General features: G+C 40.9%; 2 protein-coding genes across 8 annotated transcripts in view; both read right to left on the reverse strand.

The window, feature by feature from the left end:
- The window catches only part of DNAJB14 (DnaJ heat shock protein family (Hsp40) member B14), a 51,059-nt gene extending 36,847 nt beyond the window's left edge, over positions 1–14,212 (reverse strand). For 3 of the 4 annotated variants that reach the window (XM_025386800.1, XM_025386799.1, XM_025386802.1), the window contains exon 1: positions 13,925–14,212. In XM_025386800.1, coding sequence (XP_025242585.1) covers positions 13,925–14,028 — 104 coding nt within the window. In that variant the 5' untranslated portion in view covers positions 14,029–14,212. The remainder of the gene's footprint in view (positions 1–13,924) is intronic. The other variant, XR_003119609.1, reaches the window with a different exon arrangement.
- Positions 14,213–15,551: 1,339 nt separating this feature from the next.
- Positions 15,552–17,857, reverse strand: LOC112625502 (histone H2A.Z). Of its 4 annotated transcripts, none has more exons than XM_025386805.1 (5): positions 17,635–17,857; positions 17,127–17,204; positions 16,735–16,848; positions 16,272–16,401; positions 15,552–15,990 (listed from the first exon to the last, which is right to left on the reverse strand). In XM_025386805.1, the coding sequence occupies exons 1-5, from the start codon at positions 17,635–17,637 to the stop codon at positions 15,929–15,931; spliced, it is 387 nt and encodes a 128-aa protein (XP_025242590.1). In that variant the 5' UTR covers positions 17,638–17,857; the 3' UTR covers positions 15,552–15,928. The 4 variants fall into 4 exon arrangements, with proteins under 4 accessions (XP_025242590.1, XP_025242591.1, XP_025242589.1 ...); XM_025386806.1 differs by having other exon boundaries at positions 16,275–16,401; positions 17,635–17,848; XM_025386804.1 differs by having other exon boundaries at positions 16,268–16,401; positions 17,635–17,848.
- Positions 17,858–18,931: the final 1,074 nt, after the last annotated feature.

The raw sequence follows: 18,931 nt of genomic DNA on the forward strand, positions 1-18,931 counted from the left end.
AATGTTGAGAAGGATGGGGAGAAATTGAAACCCTAATAAGTTTCTGGTGAGAATGTAAAATGGTACTGCTGCTTTGAAAAATCATCTAGTAGTTCTTTAAAAAATTAAACACAGTTACCATTTGACTCAACAATCCCATTCCTAAGTACATATCCAAGAGAAATGAAAACATACAAAAACTGACTCACAAATGTTCATTGCAACATTATTCATAATGGCAAAAAGAAACAACCAAATGTCTATCAACTGATGAATGGATAATGATACATCCAGACAATGAAATATTTTCAAAAATAAAAAGAAACAGAGTACTGATATGTGCTACAACATGAATGGACCTTGAAAACATTATGCTAAGTGAAAGACTTCAGTCACAAAAGATAGTATACTATATGGTTCCATTTACATGAAATGTACAGAACAGGCAAACCTACAGGGACAGAAAGTAAATGAATCGTTGACAAAGCTGGGGGTTCAGGGGAGGGTGGAACTGGGAATAAATGAGGAATGACTGCTAAAGAGTAATGAGGTGTCTTTTTGAAGTGAGGAAATATTCTAAAATTGATTTCCATAATTGTTGTGCAACTCTGCTAAAATACTAAAAAACCACTGAATGGTATAATTGAAATGAACGAATTGTATGGTATGTGAATTATGTCTCAATAAAGCTATTTTTATATATAGTTATACATACATAAATATTTATAAAACATAAATAAATGTATATATATTTATACATAATGTTATGTTACATATCTGTGTGTATATATATACACACACACACTCAACTAGGTACCAATCTACAGTTATTAATGAGAAATATAACATAGTCTTTTTTTTTTTTTCTTTAAAGACTGAGGCAGGCTGGAGTGCAGTGGTGTAATATCGGCTCACTGCAACCTCCATCTCCGGGATTCAAGTGATTCTCCTGTCTCAGCCTCCTGAGTAACTGGGACTACATGTACCCACTACCACACCCGGTTAATTTTTGTAATTTTTTTTTTAGTAGAGATGGGGTTTCACCATATTGGCTAGGCTGGTCTCAAACTCCTAACTTCAAGTGATCCACCCGCCTTAGCCTCCCAAAGTGCTGGGATTACAGGCGTGAGCCACACGTCCGGCCAATTTTTAAACTACAGTCTGTATTTAGTCTGCAATCACAATGGAAACCAGCATGGTCTAAGGGAAGTAGTGGTTCACAACATTTAAACATAAAAACTTTCGTGGGAATTCTGGAAAAAAGGCTGACAGCAGCTTAAATTTTAAATCTCTCCAAATTCCCTCATAAAATCAGAGAAAATCTCATGCACAAAATCCCAAAATATAAGAAGGTGGGGACAAACCACCAACTGCTACAAGATCTGTGTAGGTAGTGGAGTATAATAAAGGGGAATTTGCCAGCCCACAGAACATTAAAAAAATAAAAATAAAAATAACCAACAGATACTCTCTATATAGCACAGCAGGCAAAACTGGGGAAAGTGTGTAAAAAGGAATGAGTTTTGCCTACTACAATATACAATAGTACACAAGTGCAAGGGTCCACAATAAAACTTTAAGGGCATGGAAGACTCTAGTCACTACACGCCTTTAAAAATAATCAACCAAAGCTCTCTTTCCAGAACAAAGTCATACCAAGAAGAAACTGCTGGGAACAGGACCCAAACTGAAGAGGAGAGGGAAAACAGAAAAAAAACAAAAAGAGAAACTCCAGATAAAAGTAGGGAAGGATAAAGGAATGAGAAGATCTCATTTAGCAAGGTGACATTTTTAAACATTACACAAAAACAGAAGGATCGCTACGTATTTAGAAAGTCTAACAGCACATAAAAATGAGTAAAAGAAAATGACAGAAGCCAAATCTGGTACAAAATTATAAGAAGAAAAGGATGAATACAAATTAAACCTCTGAAGACAATGAATACATACCACAAACACTTGCTAACAAAACAGATGAACACTTCACTACTTCAAAACAAGCTGAAAAAACTAAAAAATAATGCATTATATAAAAGAACAATATATATCAAAATTACAACATCAGAAATTATTGGCCAGATGCAGTGGATCATACCTGTAATCCCAGCACTTTGGGAGGCTTAGGCGGGTAGATCACCTGAGGTCAGGAGTTCAAGACTAGCCTGCCTGGTCAACATGGTGAAATCCTGTCTCTATAAAAACACAAAAATTAGCTGGGCATGATGGCCGGTGCCTGTAATCCCAGCTACTCAGGAGGCTGAGGTGGAAGAATTGCTTGAACCCAGAGGTGGAGGTTGCAGTGGGCTGAGATTGTGCCACTGCACTCCAGCCTGGGCAACACAGCAAGACTCTGTCTCAAAAAAAAAAAAAAAAAAAAAAAGAAATTATCTATCAAAAACTTACATGATAAAACTCAATAAAAAATAAGACATTTTAAAAAATCAATTAAAAAAAGACTAATCTAGAAGAAACAAAGACTCATAAATACAACAGATAATGATTTAAGAGAAAGAAAATATACCAGAGGGAAATTAAAAAAAATTTTTTTAAAGTAAAAAAGAAAAAAGTTTCAAGAGAAAACAGCAAATATTAACAATAAAGATCCAACATACGTACAATGAGTACTGAAGAAAAACAACAGAATAGAATAAACTTTTCTGATACAAAAACAAAAAATCTGAAACTATTAAATGAAAGGGCAAATCACAGACCTACTATTGAACAAGAATAACCAACACCAAGACATATTCTAATAAAATTAACTAAACATCTAGGCAAAAAGAGAAAATGACTTATAAAGGACAGGAAATTAGATTGTCATCAGACTTTGTTCATCAGTAGTACTTGCATAAAACAATGGAGTTAACACAGATACACATGGAAAGAAAATGCAAGGCAAAGACTTTGTATCCACCAAACCAACTTCAAGCAGTAAGGTCACAAATGAACTGTTTTCAACATTGTAGAATTAACGGAACTTAGTTCCCACAAGCCCTTCTGGGAAGCCACTATAAAACAGGTGTTAGGAATCCAAAATAATTACATATATGCTGACATAAGGACTGGTAGTAGTAAGCATTAAATGTATAGTTATTTATACAGCTAAGACTAAATGATGGTTAAGAGAGAGCATACAGCATGTAACAGCAGTATCTTCTAACACTGTAGACACGGTTTGAATATTTTCTAAATGGTGGGCTTCCCCTGTCTTTCCCTCCTCTAACAGAAAAATTAGGCTTCTTCCTTTCCCTTCTCTTCCTTTTGCCATCTGGGGCTGGCAACGCCTGTGAACCCTGAACCAAGGAAGCTTACTGGGACTCAAGAGACAGTCATGGCCAGGTGCGGTGGCTCGCGCCTGTAATCCCAGAACTTTGGGAGGCAGAGGCAGAGGGATCACTTGAGGTCAGGAGTTTGCGACAAGCCTGGCCAACATGGTGAAACTCTGTCTCTACTAAAAATACAAAAAGTAGCAGGTGTGGTGGCACGCGCCTGTAGTCTCAGCTACTCGGGAGGCTGAGACAGGAGAATTGCTTGAACTCAAGAGGCAGAGGTTGCAGTAAGCCAAGATTGTGCCACTGCACTCCAACCTGGGTGACGAAGACTGTATCAAAAAATAAAATAAATTAAAAAATAGAAACAATCACAACCAAAATCATGGCTGAGCTCAAGAGGGCCTGGACCAATGGGCTTTTATATGCTAAAATACATGCAAAATTTTACATAAAAGGGAAAATGAGCAAATAAGTGGGAGCCACATTTCTCATTCTGTAACAGAGAACAGAATCACAAATATGGAAATGGAGATGGCTAGAATGAACCCTGTGCATTTTACTAAAAATGGAAGTATGTGAATACAATATATATGTGTGCATGCATCACAGATACTAAAATTAACATTGACCAAATTACTATAGATATGTGTAGACCACAAACACATATAACACACATATATACATAAATATACATACATGCATTCACACATACATTTATTTCCTGACTCTGTCCACTGATAAGGCTGGAAGCAATGACACCTCTGTAAGCTATGAGTTCATTTAGTATCTACATCTAGTTTCTAAATACCATTGTCTAGTAAAAGGAATCAGGACTTCTTGGAGAACTAGCTGATTCCTAGGGCAGAGAAAGTAAAATGTGAACCTGAAATTGTTTTGTGTTAGGAAATTGAAAAATTCAAAGAACAATGAGGAGATGTCCAAAAGAAACAGGAGCCAGTCTGAAGGGGCTCCCACTAACTAAATCTGAACACCAAAATAAATGATGACAATGACAGATTAAATAGGAAACCATGAATCCATAACAGATAATTGAGGCTGAATGCTAACTAATAAATGTAGAAGGAATTATAGAATTAGAAAACCACATTTGGCAACCATCAGAAATTTATTCAGGAAAGAATAATCAATGGATGCTACAAAGAGATAGTGAAAGTTCGTTGAGTAACAGGACTCGTACAGTTTCAAAGTATTTCCCTACAAAACATGTACTAAATACAAGGAAGAAAAGAATAACACCGCCGGGCGCAGTGGCTCACGCCTGGAATCCCAGAACTTTGGGAGGCCAAGGCGGGTGGATCACGGGGTCATGAAATCGAGACCATCCTGGCTAATACGGTGAAACCCCGTCTCAACTAAAAAATACAAAATATTAGTCAGGCGTGGTGGCGGACACCTGTAGTCCCAGCTACTCGGGAGGCTGAGGCAGGAGAATGGCATGAACCCAGGAGGCGGAGCTTGCAGTGAGTAGAGATTGTGCCATGCACTCCAGCCTGGGTGAGAGAGGGAGACTCCATCTCAAAGAATAATATCATAGTGGGGAAAAACAGCAATCACTAACTTAACAAAGTGATCAAAGTAACCTCACCAGTAAGGACCAAATCAACATTATGTGCCTCCTGATATGTTACACTAAGAATACACATCAGCTGGGCACGGTAGCTCACAGCTGTAATCCCAGCACTTTGGGAGGCCAAGGTGGGCTGATCACTTGAGCTCAGGAGTTCCAGATCTGCCTGGGCAACATGGCAAAACCTTGCCTCTACAAAAAATACAAAAATTAGCCAGGCATGGTGGCATATGCCTGTAGTACCAGCTACTTGGGAGGCTAAGGTAGAAGAATCACTTGAGCCCAGGAGACAGGTTGCAGTGAGCCATGATCATGCCACTACACACTCCAGTCTGGGTGACAAAGTGAGACTCGTTTCAAAAAATAATAATAAAGGAACACATATCAGTTCCATGGTATTACACAAAAAACAAATATAATGAACTATCAGTCAAACCCAAATTAAGGGCTGGGCATGGTGGTTCATGTCTGTAATCCCAACACTTTGAGAGGCCAAGGTGGGAGGATCACTTGAGCCCAGGAGTTCGAAACCAGTCTGGAGAACACAGTGAAACCCTGTCTCTATTTATTTTAAAAAAAAAAAAAAAAAGTTGAAGGAAATTCTATAAACTCACTGGCCTAGCCCAGGCACAGTGGCTCACGCCTGTAATCCCAGTACTTTACTTTACGAGGCTGAGGCAGGTGGATCACTTCAGGTCAGGAGTTTGAGACCAGCCTGGCTAACATGGCAAAACCCCGTCTCTACTTAAAAAGTACCAAAAAAAAAAAAAAAAAAAGCCGGGCACTGTGGTGCCTGCCTGTAATCCCAGCTACTTGGGAGGCTAAGGCAGGAGAATTGCTTGAACCCGAGAGGTGGAGGTTGCAGTGAGCAGAGATTAAAAAAAAAAAAAAAAGGCCTATACTCATCAAGAATACCAAGGTCAAGAAAAAAAATGATGGCATCTAGAGAATAAAACATCATGGCCACATAAATGTGACATGTGCTTTTTTGCCATAAGGGGCATAATTGAGAAAACTGGCAGAATTTGAATAAGGTGTAAGCACTGATTTCATAAACTTGATGGTTACTCTGTGGTTATCTAAGAGAGTGTCCTTGTCTTAGAAAATGTATACTTAATTATTTAGGGTAATGGGAGATCATGTCTACAACTACTGTTAATTGGTTCCAGAAAAAATAGACTGTGGTGTGTGTGTGTAGAAAGAGAAAGAGAAAGAGAGAAGGGTAGCAGGGAGGGAGAGAGGAAGGGCATGATAAAGCAAATGTAAAAACTTTAACAAATACAAAGCAAATGAAATGTATATGGAAATTAGTATTCTTTGTATTGTTTGTATTATTTTGTATTTGTGTAAGTTTATATTATTCTTGCAACTTTTCTGTAAGTTTGAAATTATTTCAAAATTTTCCAAAACTAAATGTACTAATATAAAGGGGCTCCCACTGACCAAAAACCTAAAAAATAATAACTTGCTATTTTTTGGAGAATGAAAAGGAACAGCCTCCTTTTCTTGAAAACTGATAAAAGCAATCAAGCATTTATCATGATTTTCCTATGTAAACTATACCACTGCATAACCATAAGACAGGTGGAGGAGGGAAGTGTCTCTTTATATAACTATTTCGGCTAATAAATGAAAAAAAAATACTTTTTAAAAATTGTAGAGCCAGATATGAAAGTGGTTATATAGGTTTAATATTTAAAAATGGCCACCAGCTGGGCACAGTGGCTCATGCCTGTAATTCCAGCATTTTGGGAGGTTGAGGCGGGTAGATCACCTAAGGTCAGGAGTTTGAGACCAGCCTGGCCAACACGGGGAAACCCCGTCTCCACTAAAAATACAAAAATTACCTGGATATGGTGGTGCATGCCTGTAGTCCCAGCTACTTGGGAGGCTGAGGCAGGAGAATTGCTTGAACCTGGGAGACAGAGGTTGCAGTGAGCCAAGATTGCACCATCGCACTCCAGTCTGGGCAACAGAGCGAGACTCCATCTCAAAAAATTTTTAAAAATGAAATAAAATAAAACAAAATAAATAAAGGTGGCCACAATGACCCAATGCATGCTAATTAGAAGTTATCTGTGTGTTCCCCCTTTCATTTTCAGCACAAACATGTTCTTCCATGGTTCCTCTGGACATTTTCCATGTTAACACCTAAATTTTGGATATTGCTAGAGCAGAATCATATAGTTGTTACAGATTTTTGGCAGTTACTATGATAATGAAATTTTTTCTGGAATTTCATGCATAGGACTTCTGCCTAACAGTAGCTGTGTGCATACATGAGCTCATACTACACAGCCTTTGGCTCCATCAAGTGAAAATGTGGACAAGTTATATTACTTCTGGGCCTCAAAATCTAGTTAATCATCTTAAAAATGGAATCAGCAAAGTTGTCAGTACCAATAATCCCTGGAACCGATGCCTAAGAAGATGACTCAGTTCAACTACCATGAGAATTTAGAACACATTGGATCTTTCTGATTTATTAAATGTCTTAGTTATCACATGGGATCTCTTTTACAATAATGTGCAGTATTATGAACATTAATTGGGATAGTACCTATAAACCAGAGAACATTCACTTTTATGAAAGATTTTATCCAATCTCATTTTATGCATTTACCTTCCAGACATACTGCTCTACTAGGAGTTTTAACATAATCTGCATGTAATTTAGTATATTCCATATTAAAGACCAATGAAAAAGTTAATATATAATTTAAAATATTTATGTTGATAATCCAAAAAGGAAGAACTGAGATCTATTTTTATTCCTGTTTCTGTTGGACTCCTATATAATGTATATCATTAGCTGAATTGAATATCAGAACACATGATTTGAAAAATAAATAATGTTTTATCTTTCTCACAAAATACAAATAGCTTTTATTTGTGTGATTATACAAACATGTATGTTCAGCTCATTAAAAAACATAACAACCAGGTGTGGTGGCTCACACTTGTAATCCCAGCACTTTGGCAGGATGAGGCAGGTGGATCACTTGAGGTCAGGAGTCAGGAATTTGAGATCAGCCTGGCCAACATGGTGAAACTCCATCTCTACTAAAAATACAAACATTAGCCGGTGTCGTGACACACGCCTGTAGTCCCAGCTATTCGGAGGCTGAGGCAGGAGAATCGCTTGAACCCAGGAGGCAGAGGTTGCAGTGAGCTGAGATTGTGCCACTGCACTCCAGCCTGGGTGACAGAGTGAGACTCTGTCTCAAAAAAATAAATAAATAAAATAACAAAGTAAAAATCACTTATAAATCCCCTTCTAACCCTCCCCTCCCCCTGCAAAAAATCGCTATACCCTTTTGGTTACTCTAGTTAGCTAGCTGTCTAGCTTTTTAGACATTATTAAACTAAAAATGTAAGAATCTACCTGTTTTTAGCTTAATTTTATTCAATTGTTGACACATTAGATACATCACCTTATAGAAATAAACATAGGTCCATGTCATCATTTTTAATAGGTGCATAGTTTATGAATGCAATGAATTTAATCAGTTTCCACTAATGGACATCCTCGTTTTCCAAATTTTTGCTATAGAGACAATCCATATATATATATATTTTTTTTTTTTTTTGAACACTTAGGCTGATTATAGAAAAGCTTCATTTGTGAACGTATTAATATGGAAAGCCTTACAGCTATATTTTCATTTAGTTATTTATTTAACAAATTATCTTTATTGAAGAGAGTAAAATTAAATAAACAGTTATCATTCCAGAAAATCCAGGCCCATAGATGTCACAAATATATGCAAAATACTGTTAGGCATCATGGGAGTAAAAAAGATAATTAAGATTAAAATGGTTCCTGACTGCTAAGGTATTTTAGATGTAGGAGAGAGACAGCTATATACACAGGCAAGGTAAGAGATGAAGTCAGCAAGGCAAAAGAAATAAATGTTAACTAAGCATGGAATGAGTAGTTGAATCCAGATTAAGATTACTCCTAATATAAAGCAATTATCTTACCCTCAAATAATTACTTTAACAAATGACAAAAGAGACAAACATACTATCAACCCCAAGGCACTATGCAAGTTTTTTTTCCTATAGAAATAATACATGACATGCTTACAGCACTTAAGATAATAAAATATCCTCACAATAAGCCTGTGAAGATTATAAACAAGAAAGCTGAGGCTCAGGAAAGGAAGAAGCAATGACAGAAATGGAATTATTGTGTCATATACCAGACAGATATACGTCATATTTCCTCTAGAATGTAAGCTCCATGAGGACAAGGACTTTGTCTTACTATCCACTGAATCCCCAGTTCTTAGAATATTGTCTGGGACAGAAAAATGTATATTCAGTAAAAATTTGTTGAATAAATCAAACCCCATTTTATAGATGAGGAAATTGAGGTTCAGAAAGATTAAGCTATATATCCAAGGTCACATCATTATTAAATCAAGATTCAAACCCCAAATCAGTATTCTTTCTTCAACTGTAATATCTGAAATAATTTGGCTACTAGCTGAAATTTGGAAATCATTTCTGTAACACTTCAGTTGGTGCTACAGAAATAATTGTTTTGAATGTATAATTTGTACTTGTCACTAAATTTTAATTAGTCAGAAACACAAAAGAATGAAATTATCTTAAAAAGAATATGTTGGATAATACTCCAGATGTATAATGACAAATTTAAAAGCTACTTTTTAAACCATTTTAAGATAGACAAAAAGAGACAGAACTTTGAATTTTTTATTAGATATAAATTTTAAAATAATGTAGCAAAAATTAGAAAGAAAAAGGACTATTTAAATTGCTATTGTGCAGATGGATGCTGCGAGTTATATACTATTCGATATATAATTTGGATTATCATACTTATCCATTCATTACAGTAGATGAAGAATGGTCTTTTTTGAAGCTGTAAGCCACCAATTGATTCAAATTACTACAGTGTTCCTGAAAACAATAAAAATGCTTTTCTCTAAAAAAAAAATCTACATTTCAAACTATCTCCCAATTATTATGAAACATTAAAGTATTAAAATTGCAATGTAAAGCATTAAAACAGATTGCATCCCTCTCTGAAAATCCAGAACGTATCAATAACTCAATAAATGTACAGTTTATTCAGAAACTACAGTTACTGAGTTCTGCTTACTGACATTTTTTTGAATATTTCTATTTTCTATGTGGTAGCTATTCATATATATCAATACTTTCAAACCTAAACTCATAAAATATTTGAAAGTTGTACAACTGAATTCACTTAGAAGTCCACTGCAATAAGTAAACTGTAAAATAATATTCTCAACTAAAAACATGGAAAGAAACAATATCCTAGATCCATTTGGGGATCAAGTTTTTTGTCAAGAAAAACTCTTGCCAATTTCTGAAAGTGTCTTATGTATCAGACTTCTTACCTGGCATAAATAAAATTTTAAGAGGACAAAAATCCTGGAATCTAGCAGGAATTTAGTCTCATGTTTTTCCACTTATCATGGAAGAATAATGGAAATCAAAATGTGATCTTTTATTTTGCCTCTCTTAGTTTAAGCACATCCAGACGAACATTCAGTCAACTTTCTGAGTTATAAGAATTTGGTGGTGGACTAGTATAAGTGAAGTTCAGGGCTAAAATTGTAAAATCTCATTGTAACCAATAGCTTCAACTTCTATATGAAATATTTTATCAGGACCTCACACAAATGTCCTAGATCTTTCTCTCTCCTGAATTCTTAAATTGTGCCAATAAACATCTTCTAGAATGTTCTATATAAAATACACTTTTCTGAATACTGGCACATAACTTTATTTCAGCTCACATAAATCCTGTGATGACATCTTCACTTTACATGTAACTAAAGAAGGCTCACAGAAGTTAAGTAATTTGTCAGTGGTTAAAAAGGAGTCAGAGACAACATCTGCATCTGAACTAAGGTTTTTGGACTACATAGTTATCCCCTATCACTTTAACTGGTAATCACATACTGCCTTACATTTGTACTACCAACTTTCACCCTCATATTTAATTTTTCCTACATTCATGTCTTTAAGGGCAACAAATTGTGTTGTGCTTTGGTATCTTATAATGTCTTTTAGGAGATTCATTCAAATTGTTTGCATGACAGAAGCATGATAGATTGTGTAAGTTTGGGTGGGTTTTAAGAATTCTCAGAGCTTCACACTTGCAAAATGGGGATGACACCAAAATTCATTGAGTGCTTACTGTTAAATGCTTTACCTGTATTAACCCATGTAAGCCTCACAACAGCACTATGAGATTAGTACATTGTCTCCGTTTTAAAGATGAAAAAACTAAAGGCTAAAGAGGTTCTCCACCCTGCTCAAGAACAAGGTTACAAGCTAGTAGGTGGAGTCAGACTTCAAAAGCCAAGTTATTCTGTCTAGACTGCCTACTCACTTAATGTTAAAACTGTCCCTCTAGGACTAGATAATGACTACATGAAATCATATTCAACAGTAGGGGAGGATTCAAAAATAATTAACTACTGGCAATGATTTCTTGAATATGACAGCAAAAGCATAAAAAAAAAAACAAAGCAAAAATAGACAAACGGCACTACAACAAACTTAAAAACTGTGTATCAAATAACACCATCAACAAAGTGATGAAAAGGCAACATATAAATAGGAGAAAATATCTGCAAATCACGTATCTGATAAGGGGTTAACATCCAGAATAAACAAAGAACTCCTACAACTCAACAGCAAAAAAGCAAGTAATGTGATTTAAAAATGGGCAAAGGACTTGAATAGACATTTCTCCAAAAATGGGATGTTATAAAAATCGCCAATAAGCATATAAAAAGATGCTCAACATCACTAATCATCAGAGAAACGCAAATCCAAAGCCACAATGAGATATCACCTCCCACCCAAGGATGGGTACTATCAAAACAAACGAAACCAGAAAATAGTTGTTGGCAAAGATGGTGAGAAACTGAAACCCTACGTACTGTTTGTGGGAAAGTAAAATGGTGCAGTCGCTACAGAAACTGTATTGTGGTTCCTCAAAAACTAAAAATAGAATTACCATATGATCCAACAATCCCACTTCTGGGTATCCAAAATAATTGAAAGCAGGATCTTTGCATATCCTTGTTCATAGCAACATCATTCATAATAGCCAAGAGGTGAAAGGAACCCAAATGTCCATAGACAGATGAATGGATTAACAAAATGTGGTATATATATACAATGGAATATTATTCAGTGTTTTTTTTTTTTTTCTGAGACAGAGTCTTGCTGTGTCGCCCAGGCTGGAGTGCAGTGTTGCGATCTTGACTCACTGCAACCTCCGTCTCCTGGGTTCAAGCGATTCTCCTGTCTCAGCATACCCAGTAGCTGGGATTACAGGCATGCGCCACCATGCCTGGCTAACTTTTTTGTATTTTTAGTAGAGATGGGGTTTTATCATGTTGGCCAGGCTGGTCTCAAACTCCTGACCTCAAATGATGTGCCCGCCTCGGCCTCCCAAAGCGCTGGGATAACAGGCGTGAACCACCGCGCCCAGCCTATTCAGTATTCTTTTAAAAAGGAATCCTTCACATGTTACAACATAAATGAAATGTGAGAACATTATGCTAAGTGAAGTAAGACAGTCACAAAAAGATACTGCATGATTCTACCTATCTGAGGAAACTAAAGTAGTTACATTCACAGAAACACAAAGTAGAATAGTAGTTGCCAGGGTATTGGGAGACGGGGCAATAGGGAGCTGTTTAATTAGTACACAGTTGTGTTGTAAGATGAAAAAGTTCTTAAGAGTCTGCACAACAATGTCAATATACTTCACTAATGGACTGTACACTTAAAAATAGTTAAGACCGTAAATTTGGTGGGTTTTTAAACCACAATTTTAAAAATTATTAACTCTTTTCTTTAACTTTATTTTCCTGTCCTCACGGGTATAGTGTTAGAAGGCAATGTAATAGAAAGGATAGAGAGAAAAGCAAAGAGCACAGGGCTTCAACGACGTAGGGAAAAAAAATTTAAGAGACAACAAAACAAGTATTTTCATTAACAATTTTCTACAATTAATTGAATCTATCGATAACTTTCTTCTATCGATAACTTTCTTCTCAATCTGGAAAAACTAACGGCAAGGCAACAGTGTAGTGGTTAAAGGCTTTTTGAAGTCTGAAAGTTCAGCTACTATTCTGACTTTGCCACTAATTGTTGTGTGACCTTGGGTAAGATATTTTCATTCATTTGCTAATTCATTCATTCATTCATCAAAAAGTCTGTTTCCATGTGGGTAAACCTGGTCAAATGAATCCCACACCTCTACACAGAATTGTTCTGAGGAATAAATGAAATAATCCATGCAAAATGTTAGGCATAACTATTGGCACTTTGTAAGTGCTCAATAAATGTTGGCTATTATTACTCTGAAGCCAATTGAGTAGGACAATAAATAAGCTGAATTCAACTAAAGGAAACCCAGTACCATATTCCTCAGAGATTTGGTTCGTCGATAATTCTGGTGTTATCAAATCAGATACTATTCAGCAATCATTACTGACTCTTGACCATTCTTGCCGAATGTGTGCTCTTCTCTTTTAAAGGAACTCTCTCCCAGGGAAAAGCAATGTCATCTCAGGTATTCGATGTTTGCTTTGGGAACAGTTTTCTACAGATCTCAGAAATGATGGCACCTGAGATTAGCCACTAGAGTACCCCGTTCCTCTCACTTCGATAGGGGCCTAGGCCTTATGTGGGATTGAGAATGGGGAGGAAGGGGGCCACATAAACAACACAGATACAAATAAAGCCTCACTGTGGTAAGACGGGACCAGACAAGTCTTCTCCAGGGAGAATGAAACCTGGACATTCAGGACAGCGGAACGCGGAGCCGGCGGGCAGGCTGGTGCAGAGGAGCCTCGGGCAGCTCTCCCCGAGCCCCGGCCCGAAGCCGGGGCCGGGGCCAGGGCGGGGGTGTGTCGAGATGCTCCCCACCGGCCTGGGGCTGGGGATGGCTCAGGCAGGCCGGGGCTCCGCAGGCTTCCAGGAGGGGCCGAGGTGGGGGCAGGGGAGGGCTACGCGGTGCTCTGGGGATTGGGCAGGGAGAGAAGGGACGCTGAGGTCTCACCGCGGGCCGAGGGCAGTGGGTAGAGCTTCTCGGCTTTCTGCAGGAAGCGCTGGGCCTTCTCGCGGTTGCCGGCGTTCAGGGCCTCCCGGGCGATCTCGACACATTTCTCAGCCTCATCCCTGTTCCCCTCCATAGCTTGCTCCTTCTTCCGTTTCCTCTCGCAGCGCAGCTAAGAGGGGCGGAAGCCGCCGCCGCGGAGGAGGCGAGGCGGACCGGCTGGGGGCGTGCGGCGGCCGGCTGGGAGGAGCGCAGGGAACCGCTGCAGCGGCGGCGACGGCCCGGGCTGACGGGCGGGCCTCGCAGCTCCGCCTCCTCACGGCGGCCTCCCCGCCCCCCGCGAGCCCCTAGGGTGCTAGCCGCATCCGTCCCGGCCCAGGACCAAGCTCCTGGGCCCGGGCATCCGAGCTGACTTGGTGGTCCGCGCACGGCGCCGGTAGGCTAGAAGCTGACCTGCCCGCGAGGAGGGCAATGGCAGCCGGGCTGCCCATCGCGGAGTGGAGGGTTCCGCCCCGGACCCGATTGCCGGCATTGGAAGCGCCCTGCCCTGTGACCTCCGGGCACGGCCCTCGCAGATGGGGGCAGGAGGACGGGATGGCGGAAGGGGACATTCGTTTTCAGTTAATTTCCCAGGCTTGGAGGCCCCGCTTCTGAGCCCCTCAAGCGAGGGAGGATGCGGTCAGGTGAGGACCAAGGTGTCAGTCAGTCCAGTCTCAGCACTTCCGGGACACGTTAGAGCGTGGTTTGAACCTAATCTTAGGACTTGTATGACAGCCTTATTTCAGCTGCACATTTTTTTCTGACCCAGATGTCAGGCTATCCAAAGAAGTACAAAGCAGTTTAATTTGTAGCTTGCAACGAGTGGTGCAGAGCGGCCCTAATCCTGTGTATTCAAAACAAGGGAGGAATCAGCCCAAGTGTTGCCCTAACGAAAGCAAACTTTTGATTTCACCTTTTCCTTCCCATTTGGGTAACATTACCACTTGGAAGTACGGTGTCATGTTAGTCTTCACGGTGAGGGTGGGGGTGAATGTTATGTGCAGTTTTAATTTTTTTAAAAAACATGACAAACTGTGGAAACGATCTGCTCAACCCAACAAGGTAACGATTTTTACAAAATGCTGTGAGCCAAGCTGTTAATTCCAACTACCACCAGAACTCGGTACTTTCAAATAAGAAAGCCTGCTTCTCTTCAATAAAATGGAGATAGTATATCCCCAATGATGTTACTGAGCACTTAACAATTTCAATTTCAGACTTCAAAGCAGGGCCTAGCACGTAGCACTATTAGCTTCAGAGTTTAAATTCGGAGTTCATTATGTGGATATACAGGACATTCCTACCTATTCTCTCCCTCCCCAAGTCCACCACACTAACAGCATACTAGTGCAGTGCTGTCACACAGCAAGCAAAGTCAATGCACAAACTGAAATGCTCCCACTCCAGCTCCTGCCAACTTTTTAAATTAAAACTTTAGTAGCTTATTATATAACATTAAAAATATATACTTGGTCTATCTCACTTTGTTGATCTAGATTTGACAGGTCAGTCACAAAGAAATGTGCTTAGTTATTGCTGCTAGATATTCAAAACAAATTCCTATTACAATCAAGCCAATTTAATACACAACTAGTTTGGGATATGACCTTTATTGAGCTTATCCACCAGAGTGGAAATAATGTCTGTACAAAACCAAATGTTTGTTACTATAACTTCTGCATCACAATTAAAATCCAAACAGTTTTTTAAAAACAGTCAACTCAATCAAAACCCACTACTTCAGAATCAATAGCTTCTTTGAAGCCACAGTAACACTTAAATATGGTTAAGACTCGAATGCAGAAATTTGGTTGGTTGGAAAGCTAATTAAACTTCCAACTTGCTCAAATAGAATTACAAAAAGGCAAAATTGTGTTTTTCACAGAGATACAGTCCACTGGAATCACCAACACTGGACAGCTGTTAGAGTATTTAGAGTCCTGAGATAACAAGGAATCCAGGCATCCTTTAGACAGTCTTCTGTTGTCCTTTCTTCCCAATCAGAGATTTGTGGATGTGTGGAATGACACCTAGGAGAGTGACAGGAATTAATTCTACTTAAGATTTTTTTTTTTTAAATCACAGTATTTGAAACCAAGAAAAGTATACTGTTCAAGTATCTTTAAAAACGTGCAGCTCAAGTATGAAGTAAAAATTCAGTTATACATATGAATCAAATTTCATGATAAAACCATACTTGCATGAATGAAAATATACTTAAATTTTCTCTTCTAGAAAAACTAATGAAATTAAAGCAGCAAAGAATTCCTTTCTCTGAAGAAATTTTTAAAAATTTTAGAAGTTAACATACCACCACCAGCAATTGTAGCCTTGATGAGCGAATCCAATTCTTCATCTCCACGAATAGCAAGTTGCAAGTGACGAGGGGTAATACGCTTTACCTTTAAGTCTTTTGATGCATTTCCTGCCAGTTCAAGTACCTAGAAGGCAAAATCTAATCAGTTCCCTTCCAACTTTCCTTTGGCCAAGATTCAGAGAACAGAATAAAACCCTCACAAACGCTTATCTACCAACTGGAGTCGTTCCCCACTATCTGACTGGCAAGATATACAGGGGGCACGCAATTTTAATTCCAAGAGCAGAGAACTCAAGCTCAGTAGGATCCTTGTTGAACAGCAGCTCCCTCTAGCGTTCTCTTAGGCCTCTCGCCGCGTTCAGGGCCTGTGAGTTTTCTTGCATCACTTTCCTCCTTCCCTCTTGCCGTCTCCCCGCCCCCCAAACCTTCTCCGGATTATAGGCGTTCACCCATTTACCTCTGCGGTGAGGTACTCCAGGATGGCTGCGCTGTACACAGCGGCAGTCGCGCCCACACGTCCATGACTGGTCGTCCTAGATTTCAGGTGTCGATGAATACGGCCCACTGGGAACTTAAATTTTAAGCATACACAAACATAAATGCACAAAAATAGGAGAACTAGAGATGGGGAAATTATATGCGCGCCAAAGCAAGGGGCACGGGCGCAGCAACGCGTCCCGACATCGAAACACGTGATTCCTCCCCCCCATATTTATCGTATGGGCAGCCCAAGTCGCGACACCGTATCACCCACGCATAGACGAAACGCCCATCGAGAGCGGTGAATAACAAAAAAGGAGATGCAAAGAAAAACATCACGACTCCCAGACCGCACGAACAACTACTGACCTGCAAGCCGGCTCTCTGCGAGCGGGAAACCGCCTTTGTCTTGGCCTTTCCGGAGTCCTTTCCAGCCTTACCGCCAGCCTGCGGCGCGCACACGCCCGCGAGCGGAGGAGGAACGGAGAATATAGAATTACCAAGACGGCGCGCCCATCCCCCACCGCGGCGCGTCCCGCCGCGAGCGCGTCCCCGCACCCCGCCGGGGTCTCTGGCCCGCGGCGCGCCGCAGGGGCGACCCCGCCCGTCCGCCCCCCGCCGCGCGCTCGCCGCGGCCGCGCGCCTCCGCCCGCCCGCCGGCCCCCAGCGGCGCTGCGCGCGCCACCCAACCGTCGCCGCCCGCCGCGAGATCCGAGGCTGCTCCGCTAGCAGCCGACAAAACACCTCCCCCCGCTCTTCTAAATCCTGTCTCCGCGCGTTCCCAACCGTCGCCACTTCACCCCCATCCCCCGTGTAACGGGTTTTTCTCCCGCCGGCAAAAACCCGCGAAGTCATCGAGCGTCTCTGCGAAGTTTACCATTTCGAATTCTGCTGAAGCTCAAGCAAGCAAGGCAGAGAAAAGGCTAATCGGACCCACGGTGAGATCCCACCACCTACTCCTTCGTCGCACCGCGATTCAAACTGCGCTGTCTCCCGCCTTCCCTGCTCCCTTTATACTGCAGAATGTTCCCTCATCCGGGAACTCGGATTGCTCATCCCACCAATGGCTGCCACCCGCCCTCGGGACGCGTCCTTGAGACTTCAACCAATGAGCAAGCAAAGAAAAGGGTGGAGGGGCGGGCGCTTCTAAGCTCAAGCCGCGATTGGGACGTGAGGAGCGAAGCGGGGGAGGGCGGAGGGATGGGAACGGGGGAGAAGAAGGGCACCGCGGCGGGAGGGAAGAAACAGAGCGAGCTACTCTGCGGGAGCGCAGTTACCAGCCAGCTGCGGTCACGTGCCGGGGAGGAGGCGCTGAGACCTCAGGGGAGGGGCGCGCGGTAGCGCCCCGGGTCCCCTAGCAGGGCTCTGGAGACCACGTGAAGTCTCCTCCGTATCTAGCACGCAGCCCCCACCGCTCCCAACCCCACCCCCAGCGCCTCTCGGGCGGAGACCTGCGACCTGCAGCCGCCTTCTGGGGCCCCGGGCACCCTCTCCCGACCCTCTCAATCCCTGGCGGCTCCTCCAGTCTGACAGGTGGCGCGAACGCGTCCAGTGAGAGGAGGCTGAGGTTTGCCCTGACGCCTTCCTCAGCCTTTACGAGATTCCGTGTTTCTTCCCTCTAGGCGAATCCCCAGTCACCAACAACAGATCAGGACCGGTTGCTCTCACTTTATTTTCAGCCGGGTCTTCCACCTCTCCCTCACTACTTATGAAATCCCCCACGGAATAGTTCTGTGACAGCAAACGGTGAAGCCAAGTCACCTCACTGGTCACGAAACCCTTTTTGTTTACACTTAAGGAGCTTCTGGCGAGGCAGTATTCTTAAATCATAAACCATATTTTTTGGAGACTACACATCAATGGGTTGTACCTGTAGCCTGATGTGTAAAGCTCATTTAGTGAAACCTCAGAGCTATTATGTGTCAACTTTTCTACAATAAATATTTTGCCACATGACAAATGTTCGGCAAATGTCGACGGAGTAACTCTGACATGATTCACAGGCAGTTACAGAGGGTCGGTGCAATGCAATCAACTGCAAATGATGAGGTTAAAATAATGATACTGTACACACAGTACTATCCTTCCAGCTAGTAGATTATTAACACCTACGTATATCTCCAGCTGCTTGGGGACAGTAGTGTCTCAATCTCATTTGTAGTGTTTTAGTGCAT

Source organism: Theropithecus gelada, chromosome 5 (assembly GCF_003255815.1).
Source record: "Theropithecus gelada isolate Dixy chromosome 5, Tgel_1.0, whole genome shotgun sequence".
Lineage (NCBI taxonomy): Eukaryota > Metazoa > Chordata > Mammalia > Primates > Cercopithecidae > Theropithecus > Theropithecus gelada.

Bases quoted from the DNA above. Each gene is read 5' to 3' on its own strand.
- LOC112625502 (XM_025386803.1), bottom strand. From the start codon at position 17,612: ATGACTTCGCGGGTTTTTGCCGGCGGGAGAAAAACCCGTTACACGGGG. The intron at 16,402-16,734 runs GTAAATGGGTGA...TTTGCCTTCTAG, and splicing joins TGGAGTACCTCACCGCAGAG to GTACTTGAACTGGCAGGAAA. The intron at 15,991-16,271 runs GTATGTTAACTT...TCACTCTCCTAG, and splicing joins GGCTACAATTGCTGGTGGTG to GTGTCATTCCACACATCCAC.